The sequence below is a fragment of the Amphibalanus amphitrite genome, unplaced genomic scaffold, assembly GCF_019059575.1.
Source record: "Amphibalanus amphitrite isolate SeventyFive unplaced genomic scaffold, NRLGWU_Aamphi_draft 000422F_arrow, whole genome shotgun sequence".
NCBI classification, from domain to species: Eukaryota; Metazoa; Arthropoda; class Thecostraca; order Balanomorpha; family Balanidae; genus Amphibalanus; species Amphibalanus amphitrite.
Window position 1 is genome coordinate 316,285 of NW_024881916.1, and position 14,521 is coordinate 330,805.

The 14,521-nt window shown below is 47.7% G+C and overlaps 1 protein-coding gene across 1 annotated transcript in view; it reads left to right on the top strand.

The window, feature by feature from the left end:
* LOC122391115 (cytochrome b-c1 complex subunit 6, mitochondrial-like) overlaps positions 1-14,521 on the top strand; it is an 82,822-nt gene that overhangs the window by 24,985 nt on the left and 43,316 nt on the right. Inside the window, exon 2 of the mRNA XM_043384778.1 lies at positions 4,070-4,255. Within this exon, the coding sequence (XP_043240713.1) occupies positions 4,070-4,255 (186 nt within the window). The remainder of the gene's footprint in view (positions 1-4,069; positions 4,256-14,521) is intronic.

A 14,521-nucleotide genomic window follows, 5' to 3' on the forward strand; every position in this document is an offset into this window, starting at 1 on the left:
CGTCCCCCCTCCCCGGTGCCGTTTTCTTACAGGGGAGGCGCCCCGGCCGCCGTGCCGGGGCGTAGCGCAGACCGTGCTTAAAGCACAGCAAAATATCAACCCAGGCTAGATTAAGGTCACGACAACCTAGGATTAAGAGTGGCTACAGACTTCAGACTTAATGCAGACTTAACATTAAGGTATTGTATATGCAACTATGTAGTTAGTTCTAACCTTCTCAACAGAAAGTGAATATGTCAGGACAGCACCCCTTGGTGACCATTATACTCAAGAGGTGTAGGCAATGATTCCCCAGGGGTGAAGTGATAGGAGCACAAACATGAGTCACTAGTTGGCTTGGCTCTGTGTCTTTCCTCCTGCAGGAAAAAAAATATGTGTGATACCCAATGTGACTGGTAACTGCATTTTATAAAGCTGGAAATATTGTACAAAGTTATGACAACACAAGCAAACTATGCATGTTACTGCTCTTGTTATTGCTATATGAGACCTCACAAGACACAAAAATATGCATGGTAAAAAAGGGAGCAGCAATACATTCCAAATGAAGCTTGTCATTAAAATGATCATGAATTTCACTACATCAAAAGTGAATGAAATTAAGTGATACCTAATCAAAGACTCTGGAAAAGAAGATCAGCATAACTACATATGTCTTGTTTCCAAAGCTAATGTGTGATCCTCAATGTTGCAAAAGTTGGTTAGCTTTTACAATAACTTTGAATAAAAAAACAAATGGTAAACACACTTCAAGGAAATCCCAAGATCCATCCAACCTTTGACATGCCCTGTTTGGAATGCTGCTAAACATGCTATGATCTTCACAGAATAGGTAAAATCAACTCAAAATATTACTTTCTTTTATTACAAATAAAATCTTCCCATGAATTTCATTATTGTGACTGCAGAGCTCATTCAGTCAATCAGAGACTGTGCAGAGGCTTTATCATTCAATCAATCAGAGAATCAATGTGCAGAGACTAACACAAAACCTAGTGACTTTTTACAAACATCTTTTATGCTACAAGCTTATGCTTGCTCAACACTTTTTTCATGACTCAAATATGGTGGTGTTCATTTTAAGTGAAAACATTCATCCAGCACTAAGCAGATTATTTCTAAGCTCCAGTAAGTCCCAATGTCTGCTATATTTCGCTTGGAGTCACTTCATAGTTTGAACTCAAGGTGCCTTGTGGATTTACCTCAGTTATGTAGGTGAATCCACTAGGATATATGGGCTTTACCTGAGTTATGTAGCTGCTCCCTCAATTTAAGTTTCTCGTTAAATTTCATTGAGGCATTGGAAGATGGGCTGTAGCCGAATTCTCTTCCCTATTTAGCTGATGCTCATAATACCTCAGCATTTTTAATTGCAATTTTTGTAGCTGTTAAAAATTGATGAAGGCACATGTACCTTGACAACAATGACGTTACAGAGGAAACCCCTGGCTGTGTTTCACGGCCCGCACGGGCACGCTGCCAGCCACTACCAGCGCATTCCGTGAGCTAACGTCAACCTCTGGTATTGTTGGAAGTATAGGCTTATTGATGTCTCTATGGAAGCCAAAAGTGGCTGGCAGAGTGCCGCATAACACCACCTTTATTTTTGCACAATAATGGTGTGATAACTGTTCCTGGAAGAAAATATAATGTGAAGTGAAGTAAAATCAGGTCGAACAGTAATATATACCCAAAAGCAGCAGTGCGTGGAGTACCCACCTATATTCACATTACCAATAATATGATGCACAACAGGCCATAGAAAAACCGGTGAATGTTGAATTGTAACCCAATTGGAAATTTCAATATCAATATGGCACTTGGCATTAGCAGTAAAACACACCGTTTTTTATGTTAAATCAACAGAGAAAACTCCTGAAGATATGGTGTTGAGTGCTCTTGTGAGGAACATATTGTAATAATAACTCAAAATGAATGACCTTTTCCTCGAATATAAAAAGTTTAAATGTCGAAAATGATGTATTTAGGTGAATTTTCGCCCACAGGGCATCATCAGACAAGCAATTGGCACAAATTGGCACATTTGTGCCAATTGCTTGTCTGAAAATGATGTATTTAGGTGAATTTTCGCCCACAGGGCATCATCAGACAAGCAATTGGCACAAATTGGCACATTTGTGCCAATTGCTTGTCTGATGATGCCCTGTGGGCGAAAATTCACCTAAATACATCATTTTCGACATTTAAACTTTCCATATTCGAGGAAAAGGTCATTCATTTTGAGAAAACTCCTGAACATAAACAAAATGATCAGAATGTATGATAGGGATAATAGTATAAATAAAAATCGACGAATCAGCATATCATCGCCTTAACCCTAGAACGCCTAGGGGGGGGGGGGGTTGTATCAACCCCCCCTGAGGTTTTTTCGAAGTGCACGCTAAACGGCTTGTCGTAGCGGGCTGAAATTTTCAATACCCTCTGGGGCAACCTTTGCGCATCTTTTGCCGAAAAAAATTGATCGGGTCATGTCAGGTCACGGAGTTATGACGTCATAAAGGGAACAACCTCCGGCCAGATTTACGCTAAATTGGAGATTGCTTCACATTGGTATAAATGCCGACTGACCTGACACACTGATGGATTGTTTTAGAACCATAACTGGCTGATTTGACATTGGCACAATGTCCGTTGACCTTTTCAAGGTTACTAAAGGTCAAGGTCAGGTCAGTGACCTCGGTTGACCTGTAATGACTTCTTGCACTTGTATGCCTTTTCGGGGTATTTTGATGCCCTGAATTCGAATTTGCTATCCATTTCAGGCATCGTCGGTTGTTTCTTGTAGTTCATTTTGGGTCAGGGTCAGGTCAGTGACGTCACACGCCTGACGTGACCCAATGCACAAATGACCTTGCAGACTTCCGATGCTCCCAACGCATCATTTTTAGAGTTATGACATCGAAATACGCACCAAACGATAGAGAATTGATCAAGGATCACGATAGTGAAGGTTTCAAGTCGATATCTCTTACCGTTTTGCCGCAATCGGCGCGGAAATCTGAAAAAGTTAGATTTTTCCGAAAATTTGACCTTTGACCGGTCATAAGTAGGTCAAATGTTGACCTAGGACCAAAAAATATACCACCAATCGCGAGATCTCGTTGAGAGCAATCCGTTGGTTTTTTCCGCTAAGCTCTACGACCTTCCGTTTCGAAACGCCAGGGGGGGGGGGTCGTAACAACCCCCCCCCCCTGGTCGTTCGTGTTATGAGAAATGGCCTGGTCGTGCGAGGGTTAACACATTCACCACTCCACTCTGACTCCCCATTCCACGCACAGATTGTTTACTGTTGGTTTACCCCGTGTTCGCAGTCTTCCGGAGGACGAAGATTCTATACGCCGTCCGACCAATCACGTTCAAGATCAGCGGAGCTTGGCCGTGGTTCTCGAATGCCATTGGCCAGATTACGCAGAATCTTCGTCGTCAGGAAAACTGTGAACACGGGGTTACATTTTTCGCTATGGTAACAAAAGCGCCAGCATTGACTACCAGAATTGGATCCGAAGGTCAAATGGGTCACGTGACTGTCAAGTTCAGATGGACAACACCTGACCATAATAATGTCATAACGCTCCAAAATAATATTCATCGCCTTAAACTCAACAGCGTCGCCGCACAACGCCCACGCTCCTTTGGTGACAAACACGCACTGGCGGCTTCATGTCACTTCATGAACTCGACAAACCCGCGTTGCTAGGCAACCGAAACAGCTGATGCGTACTCTTATCGCCCGTAATGACAAAAATGGTGACAAAAATGGTGTATGACAAGAAATCTTGGTTCGCTACGCGTCACGTTAGCCATGAAATGATTAGGGAGAAAATTTGGTATCGATTGGTGTTTGTCTCGTGTTGATCGGAAGTCTATGTAGAAGCTTAGATATTCGCGAAAAACCCATAGGAGTTACTCCCCAGATTGCAGTCATCTTTGCTCTAGTGTCGATTTCCGATGTCCTGTCGGAAGACATGGCATGCTTACAGGTTGTGTGTGACTAGGAACGTCAGCAGACCTTGCCTTATGCTTTTCTTGTATTTTTCTTTTGTCTCAGGAAGAGGAGGAAGAGGATCTGGTTGACCCCCTCGAGACGATGCGGGAAGAGTGCCGCGCCAGTGGCCCGGCGCCCCAGCTGCGCGCCAAGTTCGAACAATGCGAGGAGCGTGTCAGCAGCCGCAGTAAGACCGAGGAGACCTGCGTGGAGGAGCTGCTCGACTATCTGCACGCCGTCGACCACTGCGTAAGTTTTGCGTGTGCTACTTTTGCAGGTATTTATGCTATTTATTTCACTGTTGTTCTGTACTAACGTTGGTGGAAGTGGAATGGTTGGTTTACCCATAAAACTCCCATGAAATTCATACGATAGAATGGGGTGCTTTGAACAGGTGGGGCAATTTGAACATACATAGACCTCTATATACCTGGACTGTACACTGATTTTGCCAACTGCCATTAGGGCTCTGCTGGGAAATTCGACGTAGCACGCGGAATAGTGCGCTGATGCTCTATAGTCTGTTTTTCGTATCTTCTACCTTCACTCAAAGACGGTAAACTCTTATCACGTGCTCCAGCGAACATCTAATTAAATCAACACCGGTGCAAAGTCAATTTTTATCTCGAACGCAAGATCGAACGTCTGTCCCCTTGGCCTATCCCGTTAATCAAAATGCGATGTTCTTTGTCAAGTGAAATGCATTTGCATAAAAACGTGACATCATATTTTAATTCTGGCAAAATTATCCCTTTCTAATTTCATTATGTTTTCAAACAACAGAAGGGCAATGGCCTTGGTCTCAGACAAGACAAAATGATCGTAAAGTTTTCTTTCAACGTTTCAAAGCAAAAGAAATGTGGGTTAGGTGACTGAAATAAGGCGGTGAAGAAGGAGCACAACCAACGAATATCGCCAGAATAAAGAACTTACTTCCTTGGATACCAGAAAGAAAAGTGTTGAAGGCGCGGAGAAACACCGTCGGTGGTGGCACAGCTCAACTCCGTCATGCTTTCAGCGCAATATAATACGAAAAATGCATACGTGCATGGGCGGCGCCACCGGGGGGGGGGGGAGGGGGGACAGGTCCCCCGCTATCGAAAGTTAGGGGGGTACAGTAGGGGAGAGTGGGGCACATTCGTGCATGGGGCACATTCGTTTTCAGCAGTTTATGGGAACACGAGTGACTGCACGAGCTCAAGGTAAATTATGGAAATATGTCTATCATTGCCGCCCTTCGTTCACCGTAGAAGACAACACTGTACCTGCTGTCATGCTTGATAAAAACGCAAATTTGTAATATTCGTGAGCTTTCCAAACTTTTCTCACATCATCCATTTTCGTGATCCTGACTCGGAAATGTGGTTCAGCTTTTCAAAATTGGGGGTGAAGAAGCTCACTCTATTCACGGAACTGCTGCAAACTTTTTGGTTGAAAAAGTGCCATTTTTTCAAAAAGAAATTTTGAAATATATTACTAATAACGTTGTGGGGCAGGTTCGTGTACGCACTGCCTGGGGGCACATTCGTGCATATTTTTTTTAGTTTTTGCGATTTATGACTTTATCTGTAGTAGGTTTCTCTAATGACGCTCGCCTGACTCAGTCTCGACTGCTTGCGACGTCGTGACGAGCAATTCACGCGAACTTGGCGAGGTCACGGAGGCCGGCAGTTGGCACATTCTTGTTGGCCAGCCCATTCTTTCTACATATGTTGTGCAATGCATTCTTGTCGAAAGGAATCAAGTGAAATGACCCCCTGCCAATTTCCTTTGGTAAATTTCTGGTAATGCCCGGTAATTTCTCGAACTTTGCAGGGTGAACGGAAGTGCCCCACCTCTTGAACGAATGTGCCCCATAGGTGGGGCAGTTTCGTGCAAATGTTCAGAGTTATTAAAAGTCATTTTTTCTAATGGAAGCAATAATTTTAGAGGATAACTTTTAAAGAGGAAAACTGTCTGCAATAGTTCCTTTCCATACTACAATCAACAATTTTGTCATTGCACTAACCAAAGAACAGATATATGGGTTTATCCATTTTTTGCACGAATGTGCCCCACTCTCCCCTACCCCCCTGTCGGCGAGGCCCGTTCAATAGTTGATAACTAGGGTGACCCGCGTGCTCCGCAACGCGAAAAAGGGTTATTTTTGCCCCGTGGGTATTGGGTTGGTCTGTGTCGATTTGGTTGGTATCCATTTCGTTCGATTCCTTTTTCTGGTAGGTTCGCGCTTGCAAAGACAGTGGTGTGGTTCCGGGTCTATGTATTGGCTTTCCCACACTGTCTTTGGGTGAGGGAAAAAGCCCATAGCCGATCACAAACAATCAAATGATAAAGCTTTTCACAGAGCACAAGTATATCTAACACAGTTGCTGGCTAGATACATATGCCAAAACTGGCGGCGGTGGGGCGGACGGTGGATGTCGCGCCAAATCGAACCGTGCGCCCAGGTGACACCCCACACTGTCTTTGGGTGAGAGAAAAAGCCCATAGCCGATCACAAACAATCAAATGAAAAAGCTTTTCACAGAGCACAAGTATATCTAACACAGTTGCTGGCTAGATACATATGCCAAAACTGGCGGCGGTGGGGCGGACGGTGGATGTCGCGCCAAATCGAACCGTGCGCTCAGGTGACACGCGCGTAGTGAAATGGCCGGGCGCAGCCGGCTACCACTCGGGTCACATTGTAGATGGCGCTGGGCTCGCGCTCGCCCGCGAGAAAGGTCATTTGTGCTCGTGCGCGCAAAAATGCTGCATTTCTCGTAGGTTCGCGCTTGCAAAGACAGTGGTGTGGTTCCGGGTCTATGTATTGGCTTTCCCACACTGTCTTTGGGTGAGGGAAAAAGCCCAACAACCCCCAACCGAACCCGCGAACACATCACTGCTAACTTTGTCGAGAATGCAGCTAGACTGCAATTATTGCATTGGCTAACTGCAGATCAATATACTAAACTCAGCGCCATTGTTGCTCTTTTAACTACCGAGAGCTGTTTTAAAAACTAATCAAGGGAATATGATTTTCCTGGGGTCAGCGTTCCTGGCACCGACGCAAGCGTTCAGACCAGCGCTGGAGCCGGGTGTGGCGCTAATTGATGAGTCTAGGCCCTAGGGGGATGAGCGGTCCCGATCCAACGTCTCTGGCACCGATGCAAGCGGTCGGACCAGCACTGGAGCCGGGTGTAGCGCTGCGTGACGAGTCTAGGCATGGGCGGCCTGGCGCCAGCGTCTCTGGCACCGATGCAGGCGTTCGGACCAGCACTGGAGCCGGGTGTAGCGCTGCGTGACGAGTCTTAGAGATGAGCGGCCTGGTGCCAGCGTCTCTGGCACCGATGCAGGCGTTCGGACCAGCGCTGGAGCTGGGTGTAGCGCTGCGTGACGAGTCTTAGAGATGAGCGGCCTGGCGCTAGCGTCTCTGGCACCGATGCAGGCGTTCGGACCAGCGCTGGAGCCGGGTGTAGCGCTGCGTGACGAGTCTTAGAGATGAGCGGCCTGGCGCCAGCGTCTCTGGCACCGATGCAGGCGTTCGGACCAGCGCTGGAGCCAGCTGTAGCGCTGCGTGACGATACCAAGAGACCGCTGTGGCCCCTCCCTTCCCGTGCCGGGACCGGCGTCCGAGCCACCATCAGCCGCCACTTGTGAGCCGTGTGGTGCCGTGGAGATGCCCGGACGGCCAGTGGCGCTAGACACGCCAGCAGGAGCAGACGGGGTCACACTGCGCGTTGTTGACGTGTTGCAGGTGGTCCACGGCTTTGACCCAGCCATCAATTTGCAGCATCGCCTCTCCAGTAAATCATGAAAAAAGGGAAGGCCATGAGTGTTGCACATGATATTCATCACGTAGAATTGCGGGCCATGTAAACGACTGAGTTCAGAGTTTGCATGGAAGAAATGGGCTCACACTTAGACCTCGTTACATCACAGTGGGCACGAGACGACATGCCTTAGAACACATGTCCCGCTGAAGGACACGAGACGACTTAACACGAGATTTCATGCATTGTTGATAGACACGAGACGACATGCCATGACACCATGCGTTGCTGAGGGACACAAGACGACGAGCCATTGATCGGGGCCCGAGACGATGAGCCAATGATAGGGACACAAGACTACGAGCCAATTATAGGGGCACGAGACGACAATCCATTGTTAGAGGCATGAGACGACGAGCCATTGATAGGGGCACGAGACGACGTGCCATTGTTAGGGGCACTAGACGACGCAGCATTGTTAGGGGCACGAGAAGACGCAGCATTGCTAGGGGCAAGAGAAGACACGCCATTGTTAGGGGCACGGGACAACGTGCCATTGTTAGGGGCACAAGACGACGCATTGTTAGGGGCACAAGACGACGCACCATTGTTAGGGGCACAAGACGACGCACCATTGTGAGGGTCACGAGAAGACGCGCCATTGTCAAGGGGCACGAGACGACGTGCCATTGTTAAGGGGCACGAAACGACATGCCATTGCTAGGGGCACGAAACGATATGCCTCTGTTAGGGGCACGAAGCAACGTGAATTTATTAGAGGTACGAGATAACGTGTCATTGGTAGGGACCTGGATAACGTGTCCTTGATAGGAAGATTGGATAACGTGTCATTGGCAGGGACACAATATAACGCATGATGCTCTTTTGCCCTCTTCATCGTCATCTTTTATTGACTCAGTGCCAAGAATAGCCCCTTTGACTTCGGTCAAAGATAGAGGACGGCCACTGCGAAGTAATTAAATAAATAGGGCACGAGATGAAGTGTCATTGGTAGGGACACGAGATAAGGTGTCATTGGTAGGGACACGAGATAAGGTGTCATTGGTAGGGACACGAGATAATGTGTCATTGGTAGGGACACGAGATAACGTGTCATTGATGTGGACACACGATAACGTGTGAGTCATTGGTAGGAACACTAGACAAAGAATCATTGGTTGGAGCACGTGACAAAGTATTATTGGTTGGTGCACGAAAACAACGCTTCATTGTTATGAGCATGTCGAGTCCTTGGTAGAGGCACGAGGTCAACCACAACGGACATGATTAGGCAATGACCCGAATACCCAAAATAAATGCCAACATTGTTTCAAACCAGGATATCCTTGTCTGAATGCACTATTATATCTAGGCATAATTGGATTCACTGTTTTACTGCGTGTCTCAAAGCGCCCATCATGTTTGCCTCTAAGAAGGCAAAAGTGCCTTAAGTTAAAATTGAAGATGGATGCAGTCCAAACACAGAATCTCGTATTATTACTTGGCTTGCTTTGAGCAGCTTGTAGGTAATTCAAGCGTAGGTAAAATTAACCAAATGCTGCACTAAGCAACACTTTAAATGCATTTTAGTTTTTAAATAGGTTAAGGTATCCTCACTCAGGTCAAAGTATTAAAAAAGCACAGAATGTATCGCAATGATCATTTGAGTGGCAGGGAATGCAAGAGACGTGCCCCATTTGTGACTGGCTAGGTATCTTGCACGAGACAACGTGCTCTTGGTGGGGTACGAGACAATGTGTCATTGGTAGGGGCACAAGATGATGTGCCATTGGTGGGGAGCACGCGATAACGTGCTATGGTTAAAGATGCGATACAACGTGCTATGATAGGGATACGAACAGCCTGCCATTGGCATGGGCACGAAACGATGTGCTGTTGGTAGATACCCTGATTGGGGCACGAATCAACGCGCCGTTCATAGGGACACGAGACACCGTGCCATTTGTGAGGACAAGAGACGACGTGATATTGGTGGGAGTGGGGACACGAGGCGACGTGCTCTAGCACAATCTGTATGCGATGCGGCTGCGAGCACGGCTGGTAAATATGTTGCAACAAGAGAAATTGTGTCATGTTCCTCTGCTAGCTCATTGCCTGTGCCCAATCTTAAATTTAACAAGGGCAGGTAAGAACGCTTCCAGAGCCCTTCGCCCTATCTTTGAAGGGTGGACACCATCCCGCCCCAGAAAACCAGGCCCAGGCTAAAAGCGCGAGTGTTCCGAAGATTGTTTTTGGGTATGACGAGGTATATGTAAACTGTATAACTGATTCTGCTCATGTAGCAACTCCAGCCATGCAGAGCTCCTCAACCTGCAGGAGGAGCTCGCGCTGCTGGAAAGCCTTGCGTGCGATATAGTTACCGCCGATGAACAGGGCGACCTGTTTGTCTGGCGCCGCAGGAGACAGCGCACACGCTTATCACAGACACGTTCTCTTATTCCGCTTTGCCTTGAAATTATGCCTTAAACGGAGCGGTATAACGCGTTATGCCACAGCATTGACTATGCAAGGTCATAAGCAGACGATACCGGAGACGACCGGCTCATAATCAAGCTCTGCGCTGAGACATCATTGAGACACTGGCTCATGGCTGTTAAACTTAAGATAAAAGCCAGTTTTGACTCAGCAGGTTAAAGTCGGTATTACTGGGGAAGACATGAGCGGAAAGCAGCTCTGTATATCCTTGCCTTCGTAGGTATCGTTGCCTTCGTATACGAAGACAACAATTGCATTGCTAGAGGCGTGACGCAAAAAGCGTCAAGTGACACACGGCCGGATAATTATGGAGTTTGAGAGATAGCTCTGTCTGGGGGCTCAAACATACCTCTCTGGTATTGCAGCCGGCATTCGGCAGTACCGGGGACGACGGGAGCATAAGCGAGGTATATATACTGAGCTGATAAGCTACTGAATTTGAGAGATTCTGAGATTTTCTGAACATTTCATTATTTTGATAGTTTTTATAGATATTCAAGCGATTGAGTGCAAATTATGCTGTGTGCCTCTAACGAGGTATTACGCATTGGGCTATGGAGCGGCCGGGAGATACCTACATACATATACTCATTTCTCTGACGGCAGCACCGGAGTCGACTGGAGCCTACGCTATAGCTCTACAGGGTGTCCCATAAGTTCGTTCTCACCTAAATTTTACGTTTAGAGGCTCTCCTGCTTAAAGGCACGCTGAAATTGGTTCGTAACTGAACTTGTGTGGTTGCCAAGGCTGGTAACAATATGCGCCACAGTAACTAATTTCTCTAGACAAAATAGTTTTTGCTAGAAAGTCCACTTCCTGCAGAGGTGGCTAACGCCGCAACATAGAGGTCTCCGATACGGGTACGTCTCGGTATTTAGTCAGCACATGACCATTCGTGACGATTGAGGGTGACTGAAGCCCACCAGTCTGTAGCCAATGTCTGTCGCTAACTGTACGCGCAGTCAACAAGTGACGCCGATGATTTGTCGGGAGTCAATCACTGCAAGTTTATCCTCTTTCCAGTCAGGCCTCAGGAGTGAGCCATGTGGCCAAAACTGTCTGGCGTCAAAGTGGCCATCAAAAAGGTTAAAACGTTTGAAAGTTGATAAGCTGACTTTTCAGGATAGATTATCAGCTGTCTAAGAATATTTTTCGGGGTACATAACTCAGGGTGACTTAAGCTTTAGACTTACCGGAGGACTAAAAACAGTCGAAAATGTCTTAAAATGGCTAAACATGTGTTTCGTTATGCCTGAGGCTAAAAAATTGGAGGGCCGATGACATCAATGTGGTCGTCTGGACTACCTAGTCCATGTTCGAGATGAAACACTCGTCCAAATCTTAAAACAGCCCCATAAAGGCGAAAGAGAAGGCCTTCGTTTTGTCCCGCTTTTTTCCTGTGCAAAAGGCCAAGATCACGGTATTGTGGGGTTATAGGCGTCCAGACGCTGACCAGGATGCGGTTGGTACTCCAAAAACAGTTTTGGGACGCAGAATGCTTCTCCAAGAAGATCTGGAAGGAATCTCAGCGTTCTAGCTTAACTCAAACCGCAAATATGAACACATTTTTGGAGGAGAAAATGGCATCCGGGAGGTCGTAGACCCATCTTCAAGCGAGACACTGCATCGGTGAGCAGGTCAAGGAAAGCTCAAAAGCGGTGCCAGGAGAGTGTGACAGGCGTCTGTCGCAAGATCACATGTCAGGCAACTTATCAGATCCAAATTTCATGAAAATACGTTGGGGATACTGAAATCGTGGCTTGTCGAAGCGAAGCACTGTTCCAGCCTCCAGGAGCTCACGGCGAATGGTAAGTCAGTCTGGGCTAACTTCGAGCCTGCTATGCTGCCAAACATGCCGGCTGGCATACCGCAGCATGTATTCATGTGTTTGCCCATGAACTGAGGAGCACATTGACGGGTCATAAATATATTAAAACGCAATGTACTCTGTTTTACATGCAAATATAAGGTGAGAACGAACTTATGGGACACCCTGTACACTGAGACGAAAATGTATTTGCTGCGCGCCACCAACGGTGGTGAGCGGCAAAGCCTTTCTCTGTCCGCGGGCGCAAACTGTATAGCGACACCTACCGCTCGGCGTGAGCACTAGTGGCCCCCAGTGCAGTGAGCGCACGCGCGCCGTGCCACTAGGACGTAGTTTGTGCCGTGTTGTTTTCGGAAATAGTTTGTTGCGTCTGGTGCGGAACAGCAGTGCGGTGAGCCGCCTCAGGTTCCTGGCGAGTCTTTCTCACGTCGGGAAGGGTACTCAGCACCGGCCCGGGCGGCCGTCTCGCTGTTGGTGCTACATCGGTGCGGCGTGTCGGCATTCACACGCCGAGTGGACGACGCAAACGCTCTCGGCAGTTAAGTCACGTTTTTTCTATCTCCCAGTGGCATTGTGCGGCGTTTTCGCTCCCGGCCGCGGCGCTGTCCGCGACCGCCGCGGCCCGATCTACTCATGCGCTCCAACTGATATCCGCCATGTTTGATCCTTTGTGGCCCGGGTCGCGGCGCGGCGCATTGTTTTCACCGCCGGGACGTGTCCCCTTACCCCTCCCCCTACCCGACGCGGGGCGTGGGGATGGTCGTTCCGATACGTGCCGCCAGGCGGCGGCACCGACAGGACAAAGCGATACCCTGGTGTCGGCGGCGGCCGTCTGCGGGCGCGGTACTCGTCGCAGGGCGCTGATGAGACAGGACAGCCGGCGCGGCGGGGCGTCTTGGTTCAGTGAAACATTGCGCCCAGTCGCTGCTTTTTTCCGCCTGCTAGGTTCCAGCGCCGGTACCATTTCCATGTCCTGGGCAGAAGGCGTGCGCCGTGCATGTCCCCCAGAACACGTCGCCTGGCGCAAATTATTAGTCACTACTAGGTACTCACATGCATGAGCATCCATCAAATGTCAGCTACATGCTTTTTATTATTTTTTGTAGGTTTTAAACAACAGTAGCACTGCTAGCCTCTGCCGCTGGCCTACCTACTGGTCTTCAAGGAAATACCTAGTTCACTCTGCTGAAATTTGCTAGGGATTTTTTTTCTGCTCAAAACGTTAAAAAAAAAACATAACCTTTTTGTGCAGATGATCATTTTTTATATTTTGATATAGGAAGAACCATATTCCATATATCAAAAAAAAAATGACGCGGTAGCCTATTACGCGTTAACCAGTCATATTGCGTAGTTCTACTTGCGCATGCTGCATTGGCTGCAATCAGCATGCTGACTTGGCTGACGATAACGTGGCTGCATTCCTTTGCAAGGCGCGCATTCCTCTGTACGGCACTCTTTTCGGAGCGGGAAATGGTATATCTTCGTCTAGAGTGATCGGTGGGCCGTAAAGGCAGCTGATTTGTGCTAGTCTCAGCTCTAGCTACAAAACTGCTTTCCAGTTCAACACCCCATGCCAAAAGTGAACCATTTCCTTTAAAGGGACACTCCCACCTTAACATTAGTTTTGAGTTGAGATAGCCAAATTGGTGGCCATGGCCTGCAAATACCGGTTTGGGCACTCACAACATCGACAAATGCTTTAATTCGGAGATATGGAATTTCAAACTTGCAGTTTTCGGATTCTAAGGGGCTAGTGCATTGGTATGCCCCCTTAGAATTTGTGACGTCAGCGGAGATCTAACGATTTTTAAATCTTTTACTAAAACGTTTGGTAGCACGCGGTGGTATATGCTGCTTTGCGCGCAACAAATGCCGCACTTTCAAATAAAATCGCTAGGAACAGCGGATATCCCAAAAAGTAAACAAAAGTAAAAGTCTAATATCTTGAATACCGGTGAATATTTTTCGATGAAATTTGGTAGATATTCGTTTTCGCTCTTTCTGAACCGAGCGACATCACTTTCGTGCCAATTCATTAACTTTTTTGAAGGTGGGAGGGTCCCTTTAAAGGACCTACACCAATTTTAACAGAAGTATTTTTTAACACGACCGATAGCCCGGTTACCTATCGATGGTCGCTTCGCTGTGAAAAGCTCACGTGACGCGTTACAACTTCAACATTGGCCAGCGCAAACTATCCGCTCACTCTTGATTTTATGTATATTTTGACCTTCTGTTCACTCCTCCCCCTCGCTCGGCGGCGCATGTGCGCCGCCCGCTCAGCTCGCAGCTGTCTCGGCCTGGGCGCCGGGCGCGCCCTGTTGGGTTGTCCAGTCGATCAGCGGGGCCCTGGCGCATGTCCTTTTTTTTCTCGCCAGCGGCGTCCGGTCAGTTTTTGGTTGGCTTGGGTGTACCCCGAGGGGTGGCGCACCGGT